The sequence below is a fragment of the Sesamum indicum genome, linkage group LG2, assembly GCF_000512975.1.
Source record: "Sesamum indicum cultivar Zhongzhi No. 13 linkage group LG2, S_indicum_v1.0, whole genome shotgun sequence".
NCBI classification, from domain to species: Eukaryota; Viridiplantae; Streptophyta; class Magnoliopsida; order Lamiales; family Pedaliaceae; genus Sesamum; species Sesamum indicum.
Genome location: NC_026146.1, coordinates 16578867 through 16598449, shown reverse-complemented (window position 1 = coordinate 16598449; position 19583 = coordinate 16578867). Strand labels below are relative to the sequence as shown.

General features: G+C 34.0%; 5 protein-coding genes, 1 non-coding gene and 1 pseudogene across 7 annotated transcripts; 5 read left to right on the top strand and 2 right to left on the bottom strand.

Moving 5' to 3' along the window:
* On the top strand, positions 764 to 2419 carry LOC105156444. The gene has a single exon (XM_011072568.2). It carries the CDS (start codon positions 1236 to 1238, stop codon positions 2208 to 2210), a length of 975 nt encoding a protein of 324 aa, XP_011070870.1. The 5' UTR covers positions 764 to 1235; the 3' UTR covers positions 2211 to 2419.
* On the top strand, positions 3032 to 4894 carry LOC105156443. Its single transcript, XM_011072567.2, has 2 exons — positions 3032 to 3488; positions 3856 to 4894. Exons 1-2 carry the CDS (start codon positions 3172 to 3174, stop codon positions 4724 to 4726), a joined length of 1188 nt encoding a protein of 395 aa, XP_011070869.1. The 5' UTR covers positions 3032 to 3171; the 3' UTR covers positions 4727 to 4894.
* On the top strand, positions 5414 to 6456 carry LOC105156746. The gene is made up of 2 exons (XM_020692090.1): positions 5414 to 5760; positions 6380 to 6456. The coding sequence occupies exons 1-2, from the start codon at positions 5450 to 5452 to the stop codon at positions 6417 to 6419; spliced, it is 351 nt and encodes a 116-aa protein (XP_020547749.1). The 5' UTR covers positions 5414 to 5449; the 3' UTR covers positions 6420 to 6456.
* On the top strand, positions 5958 to 7382 carry LOC110011279 (annotated as a pseudogene).
* LOC105156745 (E3 ubiquitin-protein ligase RHA2B-like) lies at positions 8275 to 8706 on the bottom strand. Its single transcript, XM_011072963.1, has one exon. It carries the CDS (start codon positions 8704 to 8706, stop codon positions 8275 to 8277), a length of 432 nt encoding a protein of 143 aa, XP_011071265.1.
* On the top strand, positions 13273 to 18126 carry LOC105156442 (HD domain-containing protein C4G3.17). 2 transcript variants are annotated; one of them, XM_011072565.2, is made up of 8 exons: positions 13276 to 13678; positions 14860 to 14984; positions 15210 to 15247; positions 16392 to 16502; positions 16588 to 16667; positions 17301 to 17337; positions 17681 to 17722; positions 17812 to 18126. In XM_011072565.2, the coding sequence occupies exons 1-8, from the start codon at positions 13394 to 13396 to the stop codon at positions 17895 to 17897; spliced, it is 804 nt and encodes a 267-aa protein (XP_011070867.1). In that variant the 5' UTR covers positions 13276 to 13393; the 3' UTR covers positions 17898 to 18126. The 2 variants fall into 2 exon arrangements, with proteins under 2 accessions (XP_020547807.1, XP_011070867.1); XM_020692148.1 differs by lacking the exon at positions 17681 to 17722 and having other exon boundaries at positions 13273 to 13678.
* Positions 16033 to 16105, bottom strand: TRNAR-UCU. Its single transcript has one exon. It is a non-coding gene; the product is annotated as a tRNA-Arg (tRNA).

The window sequence follows — 19583 nt, the reverse complement described above, 5'->3', positions numbered from 1 at the left end:
GTGATAAAAAGTTTCTTATAAGTTCATGCCAGTTCAATATCTATATATACTAAAAATTTTAATTCGGACTCGATTCGATCGAATCGGAACCAATTATATAGAAAGTACAATTCACTTACTGTGTGATTGATGTACAATTTAAAAAAAATAATTAATTACAGAATAAGTATAGATTAGTTTGGTTTGTACAAACCTGATCTGAAAAAAAAATATTAATAAATCTTGAAGTAACAACCATGGCTCGCAAAATATGGGTTGTCTAAATATCCTTAATTATACATATCTTTTCACAAATGATCATATTATTTAATTAATTAGTTTTATTAATAATATTCTTTTCATATACATTTAAAATTCATTGATTTTGATCAAATATTCTTTTATTTAATTAAATAAAAATAATAAAAGATTTTGTATTACGTAAAAATCATATTCTATTGCTAATTTAAATTATATACGGGAAGACTTTGTATCGAGGGAAAATTTTACCCAAATCAGATTTAGTCATATTAGGTTAATCACAAAATAAGTGTAATATATTTATTATATAATTAATTATTTTTTTTAAATTATACACTAATTATATGTAAATATATTGTATTTATAGTATAATTAATCTCAATATAATTAAAATCCAATTTAAATTAAAATTTCTAGTATCCCTGACTAGATTTGACCCCAATCTCTTAGGAAAGAGACGTTTGTGGATGGTAAGTAGATGGATGGTTCATTCTAGGTTAACAAATCGAAGACAACAATGATATATCAAAGAGGAGAATGAATGTTAATTACTTGCACGATTGTGTCAAGAAAGTGGCAAAAGAAAATCTTGCAAAATTTCAACGAGATGACTAATGAAAGACTGATTGATGCGCCCCCACAGCTACGTACGTACTGAGACTCATAAACAGCAGAAATTCATATGACAGTTACTTGGATCCATTGCTTTACTCAACTGCACCCACAAATCCCCAATGATAGCTGCAGAAAGGTAGAAATACTCATCACTCTTGCTTAGTGATCAACACTGTGTTCTTGAAAAGAAAACGTAAAGCTCACGCCACTTTTTGCCACCACCCTTCCCTCTGCATGCCACCCTTGAGTTTTTATGATTGAAACTCGATTATATTCTCTCTGGTAGAATCCCATCAAGAACCTACTTTCTTTTCCTCGAATCCCTTTTTTGCAATTCTTGTATTCTTAGCTCAACTGTGCAAAAACAAAGTTTCCAAGGCATGAATGAGAGAGGGAAAGCTATGGAAACATACAGTAATTTCCCAGATTTCAACTACTCTGCATCAGAAATGCCCTGCAAGAAACACCCCAATTCATCTTCCGTCGGCGTATGTGCTTACTGCCTGAAAGACAGGTTGGAGAAATTGGTTTGCTCGGAGTGCGGAGAACAGCGCATTTTTTCATGCTCTTGCTCTGATCGCATTTCCTCCTCATATCGCAATTCTTGCAGTACGGTGGAGGTCGGAAGGATCTCATTCTTGATACCCCAACAAGGTCATCCACATTCCAAGTCCAGAAGAAAAGATGAGGGTTCAGAGCAAGTTGTTTTTCTCAGAAGCAGCAGCAGCAGCTGTGTGGAAGTCAAGAAAAGCAATGGGTTTTGGAGGATAAAGCGGCTATTCAGGAAGAAAACACACAAAAAGGGGTGTGGAAAAAACAGTGAATTTCCTGATGACGAAAGTGAGATTGTGGTTTCTGACATAATGGGGTGGTCGAGGTCTAGGTCCCTCTGCAGTTTCCGGGGTGGCAAGAACAATGATCTCGATCAAGGAAGTGATCACGCCTTCTCTAGCGCCAAGATTTCTGATGTTACAAATGGGATCTTCTTCGATTCTGATAAACAATATGGCTTTCTCCAAGAATCTGAACCAAGAAAATGTGGATTCAGAAGGGGAACAAATCAAATGGAGCTTGATAGAGTTTATAACAGGAGTATATATCCAGTCAAGGAAAGTGATTTCAGTGCCATGGACGACTCAGCTTTCATCGATCTAAAGTTCGATTTTTCATCCGATTGCAAGCAAGATTTCTCTGCTGGTACCATCAGCGGAGCTTCTGATCATGGAGAGAGTCCTGCAAGTTCGAAACGTGATAGGATTTGGGGGGATAGGGGATCTTGCAGGATCACAGTGAATGAAAGAGGAATGAAAAGGGAAAGCAGAAGCCAAAAGGTCTGGAAATGGATTTTTAAGTAGTAAATAATAGCATTTTGAGTTCTGCTGATAATTTCTACAAGCAATTAAGTGGTGTCCACTTTAATTACCAGTACACAATAACCTTTTTTTTCAGTTTCAACTCTCTACAGGTTTCATTGCAGAAACTGTTGTCCTGCTTTTACCTGATTGGTGATTATGAATTGATGTACGAGCAAGAATTTAGTACACAATATTTCTCTTCTTTCTTACTCTACTGTCATAAATCAGGGTTTGGTTTCCTAGTTAAGCCCGAAAATTGAAATGTTAGTTCCATCTACTGATCACAATCCTAAAGGTGCTGTACAGCCATAACTAATGAAAACATGGTTTATACCGATCCAACTACTGACTGAAATAACTGAAGTCGGGCTTCTGTTTCAATTTTCAACAGTCATCCGTCCTGATCTACAAGAAAACTGCCAAAAGACAAAAAAAACATGAACAATATGAATGACATTAAATTTCTTTTATTATCTTCATATTCATATTCCCTCCACAGGAAAAAATTTAGTCTTACGTTGCCGATTGTCCAAGACCAAGACCCTTGAATTGTGGGGTCACATATCTTGATCTAAGACTTAGAAATTTTCATACTATTTTAAAATGTGGAAAGTCAAATAACATTAGTTACATTACCATATCATCAGTGATTTACAAATTCATTTGAATATTAATATTAAAACAAATAGTCCAACATGATATCAGCTCTCTTGATCACCACATCAGTCGCATACATATTTGTATATAGCCTAAGCATCTAAAACTAGAATAGTCAACCTTTTAGGGAACATGAATTTCCACGATATTACATTACATAAACACTTGCACGTTTCCATCTATATCCTCGACTGAGCTATCAAGAAATGTCTGAGAAATTACCTACGAACTCAGTCATACAGTGTCTATCTATTTCGTTGAGCAAAGAAATCCTGGGGGATAAGGTTTTGAGTTTGAGGAGAAGATGTACGTCACTAGGCCTCTTTCTCAGCTGCTAAAATTCCCCGAATCTCTTGCAGCGCCTCCTGAGGGTCCGAATTCTGGATTCCTGGTAATCCAGGATCAAGAATCCGAGACATACTCGTGTTTCGGGTGCTGCAAGAACCGGACCCTTAAGGATTTGCCTTTCCCTCAGAACAAGGAGTTGACTGTCAAATACACAACAAGCTCAGGAGATAGCACCCATGTTTCCCTCGATCCAGTTTTCTTAATCCCCGTTCTCAATCAGCCATTGTCGTCTAATCGCTACTACGCTATTGTTCCACACCGGAAGCACAAAGGGTATGTGCATTTGTACTACGTCATGCATCAAGCATTTTCTTCGTTGAAGCAGATTTCACATGTTCATGAGTTTATGGATCACCTGATCTTGGGAACTTGGTATTGCAGCTATGTATAATTCATTAACTTGCTGTCAGAATAAGATGAACAAGAATCCAACCTTAGTTCTGGTTCTGGAAGATAAAAGATGAAAATAACTGTTGAAATTACTTGGTACTAATACAAAGTGTCAGGTTGATTTAGCAGAAACATAATCGAACCTCAAGAATTTACTTCTGATGTTACATCATAGATTTCAGATATTAATCAGCAACAGGTATATATGTAGATGAGCTTTGCATAAATGTGGTTGAATTGGATTTTTCAGGGAAGCATTCACCTGCTCCAGGGAAGAAGATAAGGCCACCTGCTGTTTCTGTCGTTGCGTTAAAGACGTAAAACCAAGGCTGTTAGACCCTCACAATATATATCAGCAACTTGAGATAGTTCCATACGAAGCACTCTGCAGCACAAGGGGGAGCTTCTTTGCCAAATCTGTAGCACCAGATGGTTTCCCCCCTTACTTCTTCCGACGAAAAGGGTGGACGATCTACACCAAGACTCCTGACAATTTCAGTCTAGATACAGCACAAGGGCTCGACTTCAACCTTCGTGCTCGTTGTCCAGGATTTGACTTCCCTCCATCACAAGAAAGTTCAGAAACGTTAGTCGTGGGAAAATGGTATTGTCCCTTCATGTTTGTCAAGGAGGGAACGGTAAGAGATCAGGTGAAAAGATCAATGTACTATGAGATGACAATGGAGCAAAGATGGGAGCGGATTTTCGCTTGTCAGAAGAATACTTATGGCAATCAGGGGAATTCTGTGGTGATTGATGCTTTAGTCGATAACGAAGAAGTGTTTGTTGGTGGGAGCAAAGCTGTGTGGAACGAAAGAAGTGCGCAAGATGGGGTGATCTGGTTTACGAGCTATGGACTGGGGGGAGAGCAAATGAGTGTGGGATTGAGAGTTGAAGTAATCGAAAGAATGAAGTGGGAGCAAGCCAGAGGTGGTTGGGTGGGCGGGGGAGAAAGGCAAGCAAGGATTAATAAAGTTGAGGAATTGAAAGAAGGCGCTGAATGGAGTGAGTTTGGATGCTATGTTTTGGTTGAGAGGTTCAATATGAAGAGAATAGATGGAAGTTTGTTATTGTCTTACGATTTTAAACACTTTCATCAGATGAAGACCAAATGGGGATAGATCAATGCTTAGTTTTGTTTCTTATAAGCTTTTGCCTGTTTGTATGTGGAGTTTTGCTTTGTCGTGTTGGTTTTTTTTTTCTCTTCCTAAGTTTGATGATTATGTAATTGAGTGAATCAGTTTTCATTTGACATAAACAAAGTATATGTTTTAATGTTTTACAGACTCCCATATTGGTGGAAAGAGGGTGCTGGTTTATGTTTACTCTGATATCAACAATAACATATGATTATAGGCAGGAGCGACGCACAAAAAATTGAACCAGCACATATGTAACACAAAGCTCTTTGTCTTTATTGATTGAATAACACAATACACTCTGAACCTCTTTTTCCTGATAATTACTCTGACCTTATTATTTAAACCAGTACTGGGTGGTCTAAACATAGAAGGTGAAACATTCTAGGCATAATCACAAATATTTTGGTTAGTTACAGATTATTCTGTTACATGTTCGATGAAAGCTAAAATATAGGGAAAATGTTTGAAAAGCATTATCGATTATTCTCATGCATTATTGCTACCAATCTAATCAGCTTCTGACGTATTATAATACCTGAAACTCTTTGTAGGGAACACATAAAATCTAATCCAGTTGTTTGAGAATTTAGCAAGTTTGATCAGGTTTAAAAGATTTCTGTACCTTTACTATATAGAATAATTTATACTAGTACTGATATAGGAGAAGCGTGAAGAAAGAAATCCAGGGGATTTTGAAAAAAAATGTATGTGACGAGGCCTCTTTCTCAGTTGCTAAAATCTCCGGAATCTCTTGCAAGACCACCTGAGCATCCAAATTCTGGATTCCTAGTAATCCAGGACGAAGAATATGAGAAATATTCATGTCTGGGGTGCTCCGAGAACACGATCCTTAAACACTACTTGCCTTTTCCTCAGGACAAGGAGTTGACTGTGCAATATACAACAGGCTCAGCGGACATTGCTGTTACTCCAGTTTTCTTAATTCCTGTTCTCAATCATCCCTCGTCTCCAAACCGCTACTACCTACTGTCCCACGTGGAATGTGCACAAAGGTATGTTTTGCTTTCTACTATCTCTTGTTAAACTATTATGGATTTTTTTTATCCCTTTATGATGGTTTTATGCCAAGAGTTTGATATTGCAGCTATGTTTACTTCATTTAACTTGCCAGGTCAAGAATAAGATGAAATATGATTTCAACATTTGTAATTTCTACAATTGATGCGTTTTTAGACGCAAAATGCCCAAACAAGACAAGGATCTGCAACCTTTTGTATTGGTTCAGGTCATACCAACCCGCCTGATCAGGTTAACTTGGAATACAGGCCCTTACAGGACACATGGCATAATCTAGCAAGGCCTGGTGTAGTGTCTGAGAAACTGAGTAACATTCATGAGATACCCATCAACCAATGTTCGACTACAGAACGACCAGCTAGCTGAATGACCGTCTAGGTTTGACCATTAGACTTAGAGCTCGAGCGTTAGCAAAATGCATCAGATCAGGGAAGATCTGATGACTCGATCAGATACAACAGTCAAAATATTGTAGTACTGACATGCTTAGCAAAATAAGAGTCCTAAGATACTGCTAGTTAAGTTAAACATATTATCAGTAGATATATGATTGAGATGAGCTTTGTATAAACCTTGTTGAATTGGATTTTTCAGGGAAGAAGACAAGGCACCTGCTGTTTCTGTCACTAGTTAGAGACGTAAGACCAAGGCCGTTAGACCCGCACAACATGTATCAACAATTTGAGATATGTCCATGTCAAGCACGTTCCAGCACAAGGTGGAGATTCTTTGCCAACTCTCTAGCACCAGATGGTTTCTCTCCTTATTTCTTCCAACAAATCGGGTGGGTAATCTACGCCAGGCCTTGTAAATTCAAACTAAGTATAGCAAACGGCCTCAACTCCAAACATCGTGCTAGCCTTCCAGAGTTTGACTTCTCTCCATCACAGAAAGGTTCTGAATCATTAGTCGTGGGGAAATGGTATTGTCCCTTATGTTTGTCAAGGAAGGAACGGTTAAGGATCAGGGGAAACGATCATTGTACTATGAGATGACGATGGAGCAAAGATGGGGGAGGATATTCGCCCGTCGGAAGAATACTTATGGTGATCAGGGGAATTCCGTGGTGATTGATGCTTTAGTGGATAACGAAGAAGTGTTTGGTGGTGGGATCAAAGCAGTGTGGAATGAGAGAAGTGTGCAAGATGGGGTGATCTGGTTTACGAGCTATGGGCCGGGCGGAGAGCAAACGAGTGTGGGATTGAGAGCGAAAGTAGTCGAAAGAATGAAGCGGGAGCAAGCGAGAGGTGGTTGGGTAGGCGGGGGAGATCGGCAGGTAAGGATTAATAGAGCGGACGAATTGAAAGAACATGAGGAGGGTGAGTTTGGATGCTATGTTTTGGTGGAGAGATTCAATTTGAAAATAATGGCATGGAAGTTTGGTGATGAGTTATGATTTCATGCACTTTCATCGGACCAAGACCAAATGGTAATAATGGACCAAAGCTTAGTTTTGTTTATTTACGAGTTTTTCCTTGTAATAACTACACTTTAGTTTTGTTTGTGTTGGTTTTTTCTTCTCTTTCTCTTCTCTCTCTCATGTACTGGCCGGTCTGCTTATGAACAAAGTGGGTTCAATGTTGTAGTAAATACCCTACGTTTGGTCGAAAGAGAGGGCTGGTCTCAGTCTAACATCAAAATTGGCATTTGGCTGTATGCAAGAGAGAGACACAAAAATTTGAATAGTTGGTAAATCAGAACATGGGATTTCTTAAAAGTCGGGAATGAACGTAGGATGATGACCTCATAACTAAATTTTGAAACAAACACATTTTTATTTTAATCGAATCAAATCAGTCATAAATTTTAAATTAAAAAAATATATAATTACAGAGTCACGTACCCTGTTGAGGTGCATTTCAGCTTAAGTTTGGATTTTGGATTTATAAAACTGAATCAAATTCTAGATGAATTTTGAATTTTGTCCTTGTCCTGAACGTGCCACTTCAAAAAATATTGGAAAGTATGATCACATATTAAAATATTTTAATATTTTTTTTAATATATGTATTTACAAAATAAATTGTATTTAACGTAATATTAATAATTTGTTCAACATTGATAAATGACATGCCTATATTTTATTCTAATTATATAAATTAATTTTTATTGTTTGTTCGTTTTATATTTTTATGTAGTCAATCAAATTAACTTTGAAACGGTGGATATGTTGTGAATTGTATTTCTAAAAGAATCAATAAGAAATAGAATGAAATTGGGATGAATAAATTTGTAATATATGGACATGCTTTCTCAATAATCATTTTATTTCTCAAGATATTCTTTGCGTTCCTTTCATTAAGATTTAAGTTCCAAACATATATAAAATTAGAGAATCATTTAATTATAGAATTATGTTATTGCACAACATTTCATCCTTAATTACATCAAGAAATACATAATTGAACACTACCCAAAAGAAAAAAAAAATTAAAAAAAATGAAGAAATGATGAGTTAATCACTTTATAAACAGCACCACCAACCAACTTCACCGCAGCCACCACGTGTAGCGCTCACCACCCGATCTAACGGTGCAGAAGTCGAACACAATCAACTCCCGGTGTAGCTCCGCCACGAACTTAGGCTGCTTCAGATTACTCCGGCACAACGGGCACGTCCCGTGCCCACATCCGATCCACCTATCCAAACAAACCCTATGGAACAAATGGCCACACCTCAGTTCTCTAACCTCATCTCCTTCATCAATCTTGCACAGACAAACAGCACATTCTATTACATGATCTTCAGGATTCTTGCTCTCAAACTCCCTTATCGACAGTTCATCCACGTATTCAGGCAACCTAGTTGCATGGTGCTGGAAGAAGGACTGATGGAGAAGATAATCCCATGCCCATTTAAGCTGTGTAGCGATCAAAACTACGTAGTTTAGCAGGGTTGATTGTGGTACAATCCGAAGCATTTTCGTGGAGATTAGGATGCTCTGAAGCTGCAGGATTGTGTAATTAGGACAATCGTGTTTCTGGGATCTCCGAAATTAAAAGCGTATATTTATAGGCATATTTGGAGGTTTTGAGAAGAAAAATTGCATGTTGAGGTGACGAATTTTCTTGTCTTGTATTAGACCAAACAGAATTTTCCGTTGATGAGTGCACGGATTTTCCAGTTCAAAGGCCGTCACCTGACTTCTAACTATAAAAATTGCAGTCAATTAGCAGTATATGATTTCTGGGCTTGTCATTTTTGGATAGGTTGGTGGGGTTTCTTTTCTATATATGAGTTTTATTACAATCTTGTTGATTTGCTTAATACTAATTAAGGAATGGAGTGTGTTAAGAAGAATACTAGAAAGTTCAATCCAACGCTATCGTACGTCAAATAGTTAGTCCAAGTTTCACTAATTGTTATTAGGGTCAATAGTTTTTAATAGGAGTCATAGCACGCAATATATACCTGTCTTTTTACCTTCACATCATCCCTTAATATTTAATGATAAGTTAAAATTATTGACATAGTAAATCATATCAAATGTATTTTAAATCTTATATATATCATATATATACAATAAAATCATCTTGACAATTTTAGTCATTTTTTAATCAAATTAATCAGAAAATTGCATGTGGCTTTTACATGATCTAATTGAGTTGGGGACTAGATCTGGCAGAAAAAATGACTAAAAATTTTTGTCATTTTTGCATAGATTTTGTTTGACATGGTTCACAATAGTTATTCATTTACAAATGATTCTTAGTCATAACTATTAATATTGTAATCAATAGTTATTTTTTTTAATGTGTGGAGAATTAATTATCATTTCTCTTTTTAATTAATTAAAAATGAATTTATTGGGGGTAACAAGATTAGCATATTTATGTAGTGCAGGCTTTAATATTCTATTTGGCTTTCAAAATAAAACCTATCATATTGAGCACTTTCGTGGATGCTGAGGAAGAACTCTAGAGACATATTCAGGTATGACGACAACTTGGCTACAAAAGAAATGGGGAAATTAAGACTGTCTATATGTAAACATCAATTGAATTATGTCATAATAAAATGACACAAAAGTTTTAAAATTCCACCTCTATATGTCTGCGAATTGATGAACTAAATTAAATGATGGAAAAAGAAAAGTATGCAACTGAAAAAGCATTTTATATACATACATAAATATATATATGCAGCTCAAATGAGTTCTAAAGAAGAAAAAGGGGAAATCGTGATAGTGACTTGAGTATTTTTATTGCTTCGAGATAAATTGATTGGTATTTACATTATGTATACTTGATTCGGAACAGAAAGTCAAGGTGTTCTCAATGATAGTCTAATTTCGAAATACTTGAGAATCTGATAAGAAGGATGGACAGATTGTTAGGTTTAGTAGAAGGTTATCAACAAAGACTATTTGATGTCTAAATCAGTTGATGTGAGATCAAATGAAAAATAAAGAGTGGTTTGTTCAAAATATTATTGATGTACCTTAATTCAAAATAGCTGTGAATATCAATATTTACAGGATCAAATATTTGTAATTGCATGAATCCATGTAATATGATCTTAAACTTTTAAGCACATGATTATCGATGATGATAGTCTTGGGTGAACTCAGGCAACTTGATCGACCCAAAAGAAGGGATTCTATACATAAAACATGCACACGGAGTTTCAAATCCAAAACTCTCAGCCACAATGAAGTATCACAACTGCAAGATTTCACATCTTCCATGGCTACAAACCTTTGGGATCTTGATACTGAATTTCAAAATAATACATAACTTGTTCCCACAAATTCAAAAAAAATTACACATTTGAATCGAAAAACACCCTTTCAGTCCTTAAATCACAATTTGAATAAAAGAATTGAGAAATAATTTTTACTTTCAAAGATTATAATTTTTTATTTAAATTTATACAACATTTATCTATCTGTATATTTTAATCTTGTAAATATTATTCTTACACAGTCAAAATTTGTACGAAGCCATATAACAATTCAAAGTTCAAACTAATTATGATGAAATATTAAAACAAGATAATATATATATATTAATTATAAGAGATAGATATGGAGAAATTGGAGGTGGTGGAATGTGTTAGAGAATGCAACTTTCCTTGTCCAGCTTTGAACATTTGAAGGGAAGAAAATGTACATACTTGGGTGTCATAAAATTGATCTAGAAGGACATATGTTAAACATGGTTTATTTAGACTTTGACTAGGAGAGGAGGGCTACAGCCTCAAATCAGACACATTTACACATCTCCCACTAGAGATTTTCTTTCTCATTGGTCTTCACTGTCATCAATTTTTATGAAGTTTTGGTCCATCGCATGTTGCTCAAATCACATGTCCTTAACTGTTAGCTTCATTATGGGCTAAGAGTTTTGGTCCACTGCATGTCTTGGTAGTCTCATGGTCTCTCACTATACGTTTTATCTTTTTTGTTAATAATAATAATTCATTAATCGTTGGTTGTTTTTAAATATAAAAAGTTGATCAATCGTATTAATAATTTTAAATTAAAAATTGTATTCAAATAAATATAATAATAAATTATTATAAAACAGACAATAATTCAAAACTAGAACCTACAAATTTTTAGATTATAATGCCTCAATTTTATCGATATGCACAAAAATGGATTAATTCGTATCTTTAGCTTGATACTTAAATTGACTCGTGCCCAACTAAAATTATTTCAACTTATATAATGATGGAGGAAAAATAAATCGTATTACTGAAAGAAAAGAAGAATATCTCCTTAAAAGGAAAGCTTGTAGTCAAATCTATCAAATCATTGTAATAAGGTAGATTACTAAAATAGCCTTGGTAGACAAACTGTAACCATGTAATAAGTAAGGGACGAAATGGTACTTCACCCATACATGTTCAAAATAACGTAACTTTGTAGTAGTGTAAATACCCCATTCATTTATAAAAAGGGGGGAATGAAATCACTTATATCAAACTCTAGCGAAAGCATGTTGAATAATACCCCTTTAGTCGATATCGTTATTTTAACAATATCATATAGTAAAAAAATTACAATTTAAATTTGAAAATTAACTAAAACTTAAATATTCACACCCATGGACACATTAAGTGCAACTTTTCCAGTTAATATTGCTTTTTCCTTTTTCAATACATCCCATTTCTAAAGTAGATTCTTGAATTAAGATTATCAATTGGTTTTTTTTTTTTTAAAAAAAAATAAGTATATAATTATGTGAATATGTCAATAATTTAAGTAATACGTCAATTTGATACAAGTACTTAAAAATTCGAATTTGTTTATGAAATTTTAACTTTAACAGTTAAACCAAAATATTATTTGTATTATTTTTAAGAGTTGACTACACTAAAATAAACATTTTCTAAAGGGTTAATTGCACTTTGCACTCCTTAACTATGCATAAAATGCATTTACACTCCTAAACTATATATAACAAATAGCCCCTCATGATATATATATTATTTTGTTTACGGAAATGTCCTTATTATTTACACTCCTAAAATATATCTATTACAATCATTCTCATAAATATAATCTAAATTTATTATAATTTTTATTTAAAATAAACACTATCCAAAATTTATAATTTTATATTGAGTATAGAATCTGTATAAGATCCATAAATTTATAATTCTTATATTTTTTTTACAGAATTGATAAAATATTTACCTAATTTTTGCATGTGTTGTTATATATATTGAACTTTTTTTAAAAATAAATTATCAATACAAATTTAAAATATTACATTGAACATATATATACTGTAAAGTATATAAATCTATAATATAATTAATACATAATATTTTATATTTTTTTAAGCAAGGATATGATATATTTTTATTATGTAGACATGTAATTGAATAAAAATTAAATTATATAACATACTTTTTTATAATATTATATGCATTATGTATCAACACATCTTTTAAATAACATAATTTATTTGTAAAATATATTTACATTATATTGAGTTTATAAATATTTTTTGTATTTCATAATTTATAAAAAATTATAAATTATAAATGTTATTTTTAAATAAAATATGAATAAAATTTTAAATCACTAAAAATAATTTGGAGGAGATATTTAAATAATACATATTTTAGGGAGTAGAATAAAAAGTATAGAGGTAAGTGAGAAGGGTATTTTTATCTTATAAATGCCGAATTATATTTTATCAGGGGTGTTTTGTTATTTTTATATTTTGGGATGTAAATGAGACAAAATATATAATTTAGGAGTGCAAAGTGTATTTGACCCTTTTCTAAGATATTATTTTTAGAAAACAATATAGTATAAGAATTATGTTGTTTTTTTTGGAATATAGTATTTATGGAGTAGTAAAAGTTATGTTGTCGTAACAATATTTATAATTTGTAATAAACTATTTCATATGCATAAAGAAATAATAAATCTGCCCTTGTTCTTGTGTCTTACTCTGTTTTTTTTTTTTTTAAAGAAAAATGATAAAAAAAATAAAAAATAACGAGAGAATGATATATTGGCATTGTTGATGGTAGAAAAGGAAGAAGAAACAAGAAACCAGAAAGAAAAAGCAGCAAAATAGGGGAAGCTGTTTCGTACTTTTTCTTTGTACAACAAAAATTGTGTTCTATTCTCAAAGCTAACAACAATGGCATCTGCTGCGGCAGCTAGAGCAAACTCATCTTCACTCTCTCACACGAACTTCCAAAGATTAAATTCTTCCCACAAATTCTCTATCAAAATCCCATTTTTCTCAGACCCGCCAAGCCCAAGAATCGTTTCCCTTCATTCCAACAACCCCAGCCTCGATTCCATGAAAATGGATCGAGCTGTATCCGGGTTCGGATCGGGTAGCGGAAGTTCGGCCCATGCGCACTCATCTTCATCCCCTGCTTCCGCCATTGATTTTCTCACATTGTGCCACCGTTTGAAGGTACGTGGGAATTTCTCTATTTGCGTGTTCTTGCTTTTTTTCCGGTAAATGAATCTTGTGTTGTTTCGGTGATGTATATGATGAATTTGTTTTGTTTAGTGTTTACTTCTAATGGTTCTTCGCTTGTGATTGGCGGAAAGGGGTTGAATTTGAGAAGGTTTTGACGTTTGAGTAACTTTTTATCGTGGTCAGTGATCTTAGAGTAGGTGATATCTTTGGTGAAGTATCACTTTTCCATGTTGGCATGTTCAATTGTAGGTTTTTACTACAGAGCCTAACTAAATTGAGGAAAAGGGTATAGGAAATGATGGCAGAGGGTTGTACGCTGGACAATTATATGATAAAAAGTAGATCCGAAGTTGGAACCCTTTTTTTGCTTGGGGGGGGAGGGGGAAGTCTTTTCTGGATATAAAGGAGAGATGATGTTGTAGTGTTAGTATAATTTATTGCGGGTTTGCATTTATAGGAACATTATGTAACCACCTTGGTTAGAATTTGTTTTGTCAATTAAAACACTTCAAAGATTGTATGTATTCTTGTTGTGTAAGCGAACAGTAAGAATGAACTATGCAAATGTCTTCTGTCTAGCATATTTAATGTTGCATATGGGTGGCCGGGTGGGGATCTACTGTAGGATGATATGTGTAAAGATAAGAAATATATGAGGGCAAAGGAATTTGCTTTTCTCAAAGTAACTGTGTACTTAGTTTCTGCCCTTACTTGGAGTTTTCACTGTTGAATCTGGCGGCATTGAGAAGTTTCAAAATTCATATGTCATATGATAAGAGGTGTATGGTTTTTGCTTAGTATTCTTTGGTGCCTTTAGATTGCAAACATTTCTAAAAACTAAGATTTGTTATTGTTGGAAAAATCATTATCAATATAAATTCATCTGGTGGATGTATAACCTATGAACTTGGTGTCGAAGTGCTTAGCACGAAAATAAGGAAATTAAACGGGAAAGAAAAAGAAGGAAAAGGGTCAATTTTCTGTTTCTTTACATGTATCAATGTCTACTTAGAACTTCTTGTAAGTTCCAAGGTATCAGCCACTGAGATACCGTAGTTACTTTTTTAATGGTTTATATCTTGAGAGATTGAAACAGTTAGCTGTCAAGTTATTTGTGTTTCAGTAGGGATGGCTTTAGCCTTGCTCTCTCTCTCTCTCTCTCTCTCTTGCAGTCTACAAAACGAAAAGGATGGATCAATCATGGCATAAAGGGTCCTGAATCAATAGCTGATCATATGTACCGTATGGCATTGATGGCTTTGATTGCTGATGACCTTCCTGGTGTTAACAGGGAAAGGTTAGACTTGTATTGATTTTTGGGGTCATTTCATTTGCTGCTTTTGTAGTAATGTATAATTTGAGATTATGTTAACTATTATTTAGGGGCTGATAAATGTAGCATGTTGCATACAAGGAAGCCCCAATATATGTACCTATTTTCTAGTCGAACGCATCAAAATTACTTTATTCATGTTCAGCTTGTGGTATGACTTATAAACTTTGTTATTAATATATGAAACAGGTGTGTCAAGATAGCAATTGTTCATGACATTGCAGAAGGTATTTCATAGTTCAATTGTATTCTTGGCCATATATTCCTATCGTTGCAAAATATCACTGCCCTTTTTCCCTTTTAAAAGGATAACTTTATCCATCTTTTCTCCTTCCTACACCCCCTCCCCACTTATCGACATATAACCTTCTTGCCTTGTGATAATCATTCAGCATTTTTCAGCACATTTATTTATTTATTTAGTCTTGCTCCAGCTTTCTGTTCTGTCAACATATGTTCTAGCAGTTGACAACATGCGGTTGCTTTTATAATTTTCTTGATCAAAATGCTTCCTGTTGGAACCCAAATATGGTTAGATTAGAAAATTCTTTCTGAACGGATATCATTAGGCTGGGATTGGATTTGTTCTTAAAAGTCCATAATATGTCATTATTCAGTAAGATAATATTACGGCTGGAAGACATACGAGTATTAATTACTTTTTGATTATGAGAAAATGATCGTCGTAAAAGAAATACTGTATGGAGGAGAGTGGTTGGAAGAGATCGAACTTGAATTTGGTCCAGCTGCTGGAGGATGTGTTAAAAAAAGAAGAGGAGGTTATGGCCACGTCCAGTGGGACTTGAAGTTTACTGTATGGAAGACATACACTAATATTACGTCTGGAAGACATATGAGTCTTCATTACTTTTTGATTATGAGAAATGATCATCTGGAAACTTTACTATATGGAGGGGAGTGGTTGGAAGACATACGAGTCTTGAATTTGGTCCAGCTGCTGGAGGATGTGTTCTAAAGGGAAAAAAAGAAAAGAAACAAAGAAGGTTATGGTCATGCCCAGTGGGACTCGAACCCACAATCGCCTGATTAGAAGTCAGACGCCTTATCCATTAGGCCATGGGCACTTCGATGAGAACTTTATTTATCAATTTTTTATTTTCCTTTGTTATCTTTTTGACAATTAAAGAAATCACATAATAGATTAACAAAGGGAGGATAGTGTTTACGGCAACCATAGGGGCAATGTTTTTGTTAACCATATCAATAATACAATTGAACTAATACAACCATTCTAGTTTGCATGAAAAAATTCATTGTATCAATTCATAAGAAGTGGTGTTAGCTTGTTTTGAACGCAAGTACTGTGGCAGTTCTACAATGTTGACATACACGTCATATTCTATTTTGCAGCTATTGTTGGAGATATAACTCCATCTGATGGTGTGCCCAAGGAGAAAAAGAGTAGAATGGAGCAAGAAGCGTTGGATGAAATGTGCAAGGTTCTTGGTGGGGGAATGAGAGGTTTGACTAAGGTTTAAGGTCCATCAATAATGTGAATTCCATGTTCTTCTTGTTGTATCAGTTGGAAAATTTGTCCTTTTGGCAGCTGAAGAAATCAAAGAACTGTGGCTAGAGTATGAAAACAACTCATCTTTAGAGGCCAATCTTGTGAAAGATTTCGACAAAGTATGTAATGCTGCATTTGTTTTCCAATCTTTAACTTGATTCAATTCCTAAAGCGGTTTGTTCTAATTCCATTAGGATTCAAATCTATGTGTCCTCGTGTTCAAGTTCCTCAACACATACCTGTTAACCTTTCAGCAATTTTCTGATAATTTTGTACATTTTACCATGAGTTTAACTGAAATATGCCTTTTTGTGTCGCTTTTACAAGTTCTGGTTTATCCTGCTCGGCACCCTAAATAAGTTTTCTTCAACCCTTTGGAACATGTCACTGCAATTGCAGTCACCTTCAAGAAATGTAACTCCTATCTCGCATCGATTCGCTGGCAACTAATTGTACTTCAAGGATAGTATATAAAGTAAAATTTGCATCATTATCTGTTCTTGTGGTCTCTATTTAATCCTTTGAAGCAGAGGAAAGATCTTAAATGTTCAAAATAGCAATAGCCTTTCTTTTTTCTGTTTGATGTGTAGAAGATAAATGTTCATTAGCCTAACCTGCTTTCACTTCTACCTTGCCATTGTTGAATGCTGCTCCTGTGTGGTGTGAATAAGACTGCATGTGCATTGATCTTAAAGATTCCTGACTTTGATTAACATTCAAATGGTATACTAAACAACTCTATGCGTCTTCAGGTTGAAATGATTCTGCAAGCATTAGAGTATGAAACGGGTAAGTTCAAGCCCTGAAATATTACTTTGGACTAGTAATAATAAGAAATCGTTTGTGAGATTTACAGTGATACCTTATTTATATTGTTTTGTCTTTTATCACTGTACGTTTGCTGTTTATGTTTGTTGTCTCGACAATGTTATTAACGAGACAATTTAATATGACTATAAGCTCAAGTCGGTTCGTTGGATTTGTTATAGTAAATGCATGTTGCTCGTCTTTTCATATGAACATCTCTAATCGATATTCTCTGTGCACCATGTAAATATTTGGTGAAATAAGCGTACAATTTCTCTATAGCTTAAAGCCAATTCTAAATTGTGTTATTGAAACTCTCCGGCAGAGCACGGGAAGGTCTTGGATGAATTCTTTTTGTCAACTGCAGGTAAACTGATGAATTATTGACTCTGAGACTGAACTACAAAGTGTATTGAATTCGTCAGTGACTTGTGTTTACGTCTTTGTTTGATGAAGGGAAAATTCAAACCGAAATTGGCAAAAAGTGGGCAGCAGAAATCACTTCAAGGAGAAATTCAAGATCAGCGAACCGGCCTAACTAGTTGAGTTTTAATGACATGTAATCGAGTAATTAGTCGAGGGCTGTCTCCATTTTGACGTAATCCCTGGTCGTTTACCGTATTTCAATGTCCGAGTAATGCTAGGAACGGGGACTAAAAAAATCATACTGTAATGAAAGCAAACGTACATCACTATTTCCAGAATACTGGACCTTACACTCTCCTGTTTTTTTTACCTTGTTTTTGTTTTTGCTAATTCCATCTTCGTACACGTTCGTAAGTTGTTGTGAGAAACTCTGTATCTTATCCAGATCATCTCGCAGGAGCAGTTGTTGCCAAACTTGGTTATAGATATACAGTTGTAATAATCTTGCAGGAGAGTAAGATTAATTCTTATGTGTTATAGACAAACTTGTTCCGCAACTTTTGAATTTGTTCTTGTTGTGAATTCAATCAACGCAACAATTGAAAATTATTATGGTTGAAAGAGTGAACAAGGGATTCTAGTCGGACAAAAAACTCAAGTACAAATATTGTTGCAATCTTTAAAATAAGTAAAAGGACCTCCTTTTCAATGGACTGATTTCTTACTGTAGCGTTTGAAATTTTGACCATCTTGAGATGTTTCGGACATCATCCACGAACACAATGCAACATCTTCCACGTCAGATCATCTTTTTGGCTCCAAAAAAGTTTTACTACTGGGCAGTGGCACATGCCAGCCACGTGTATTTTCTATCAGTTTTTAATATTTGAGTTGACACATACTCAAAATTATTCAAATATTTTTATTTTGGTACCTACCTAAATTATGAAGAACTGACTATGCATATTCATATTGTGAGATTAAAAGTGGAACTTTGTCATGATTGTTGTTAACCACGGTTGAACTAGGACATGTTTGTCCAAGGTTTTGGGATCCCTTTCATTTTAGAATTAGATTATTTAATAGAAAAATATAATATCTAAGTCATAACCCCAACTTGTATTAATGTCCACCACTTCTTTTTTTGGTTAAATGTAGGTTTCGTTAATAAAATAATATCATACAGTACAACAGTGCTCAACTGATGTTTTCTCCCTCGACAAGCCAAGGAATGCGGTAATGTCCTCCACTTCACTAATTAAGTTCTTGAACAACAGGGTATCAGGACTTTATTTTAAAAATACAGCCATTTTAGCAAGCCCTTTAAGTGCATATAATAAGTAATTTTTTATATTTTAAAATTATATATATACATATAAGTGAATATATTATATTTTAAAAAAATAGAAAGAAAGAAAGAGAAAGAGAAGAAAATCAATTTAAGTTATTATCAACATAATAAAACAGTTGTTGTAGTGGTCTTAAAATGACGTGGAGTCATTTTTATTAAAAATATATCTATATATATAATTTTTAAAATTATCTAAATATGAGTATAATTATTATATTTAAAAATTGGTGAAGCAATATCATTTATCATAGTTTGTTGGTGTAAAGGGCTTTTTTTTTTTTTATATTAGTATGAAAAAGAAAATCCCGACATTTAGTTTAAGAATAAGAAAAAGAATATAAAAAATTCTTGAAATAAACTGTTATATCTAAAAGATCTCAATTAAATACTTTCATTCAAGAAATTCATTCCATCAACTTTTCATTTAGAAGAATTTAATTACTTCTTTTCCTTACATCATGAGTTATTTTGTTTATTGATCTTCAATTTTAAAAATAGGTCTCCTATTAAT

Bases quoted from the DNA above. Each gene is read 5' to 3' on its own strand.
- LOC105156443 (XM_011072567.2), top strand. From the start codon at position 3,172: ATGTACGTCACTAGGCCTCTTTCTCAGCTGCTAAAATTCCCCGAATCT. The intron at 3,489-3,855 runs GTATGTGCATTT...TGGATTTTTCAG, and splicing joins CCACACCGGAAGCACAAAGG to GGAAGCATTCACCTGCTCCA.
- LOC105156442 (XM_011072565.2), top strand. From the start codon at position 13,394: ATGGCATCTGCTGCGGCAGCTAGAGCAAACTCATCTTCACTCTCTCAC. The intron at 14,985-15,209 runs GTTAGACTTGTA...TATATGAAACAG, and splicing joins CCTGGTGTTAACAGGGAAAG to GTGTGTCAAGATAGCAATTG. The intron at 17,723-17,811 runs GTAAACTGATGA...TGTTTGATGAAG, and splicing joins ATTCTTTTTGTCAACTGCAG to GGAAAATTCAAACCGAAATT.
- LOC105156444 (XM_011072568.2), top strand. From the start codon at position 1,236: ATGAATGAGAGAGGGAAAGCTATGGAAACATACAGTAATTTCCCAGAT.
- LOC105156746 (XM_020692090.1), top strand. From the start codon at position 5,450: ATGTATGTGACGAGGCCTCTTTCTCAGTTGCTAAAATCTCCGGAATCT. The intron at 5,761-6,379 runs GTATGTTTTGCT...TGGATTTTTCAG, and splicing joins CACGTGGAATGTGCACAAAG to GGAAGAAGACAAGGCACCTG.
- LOC105156745 (XM_011072963.1), bottom strand. From the start codon at position 8,706: ATGCTTCGGATTGTACCACAATCAACCCTGCTAAACTACGTAGTTTTG.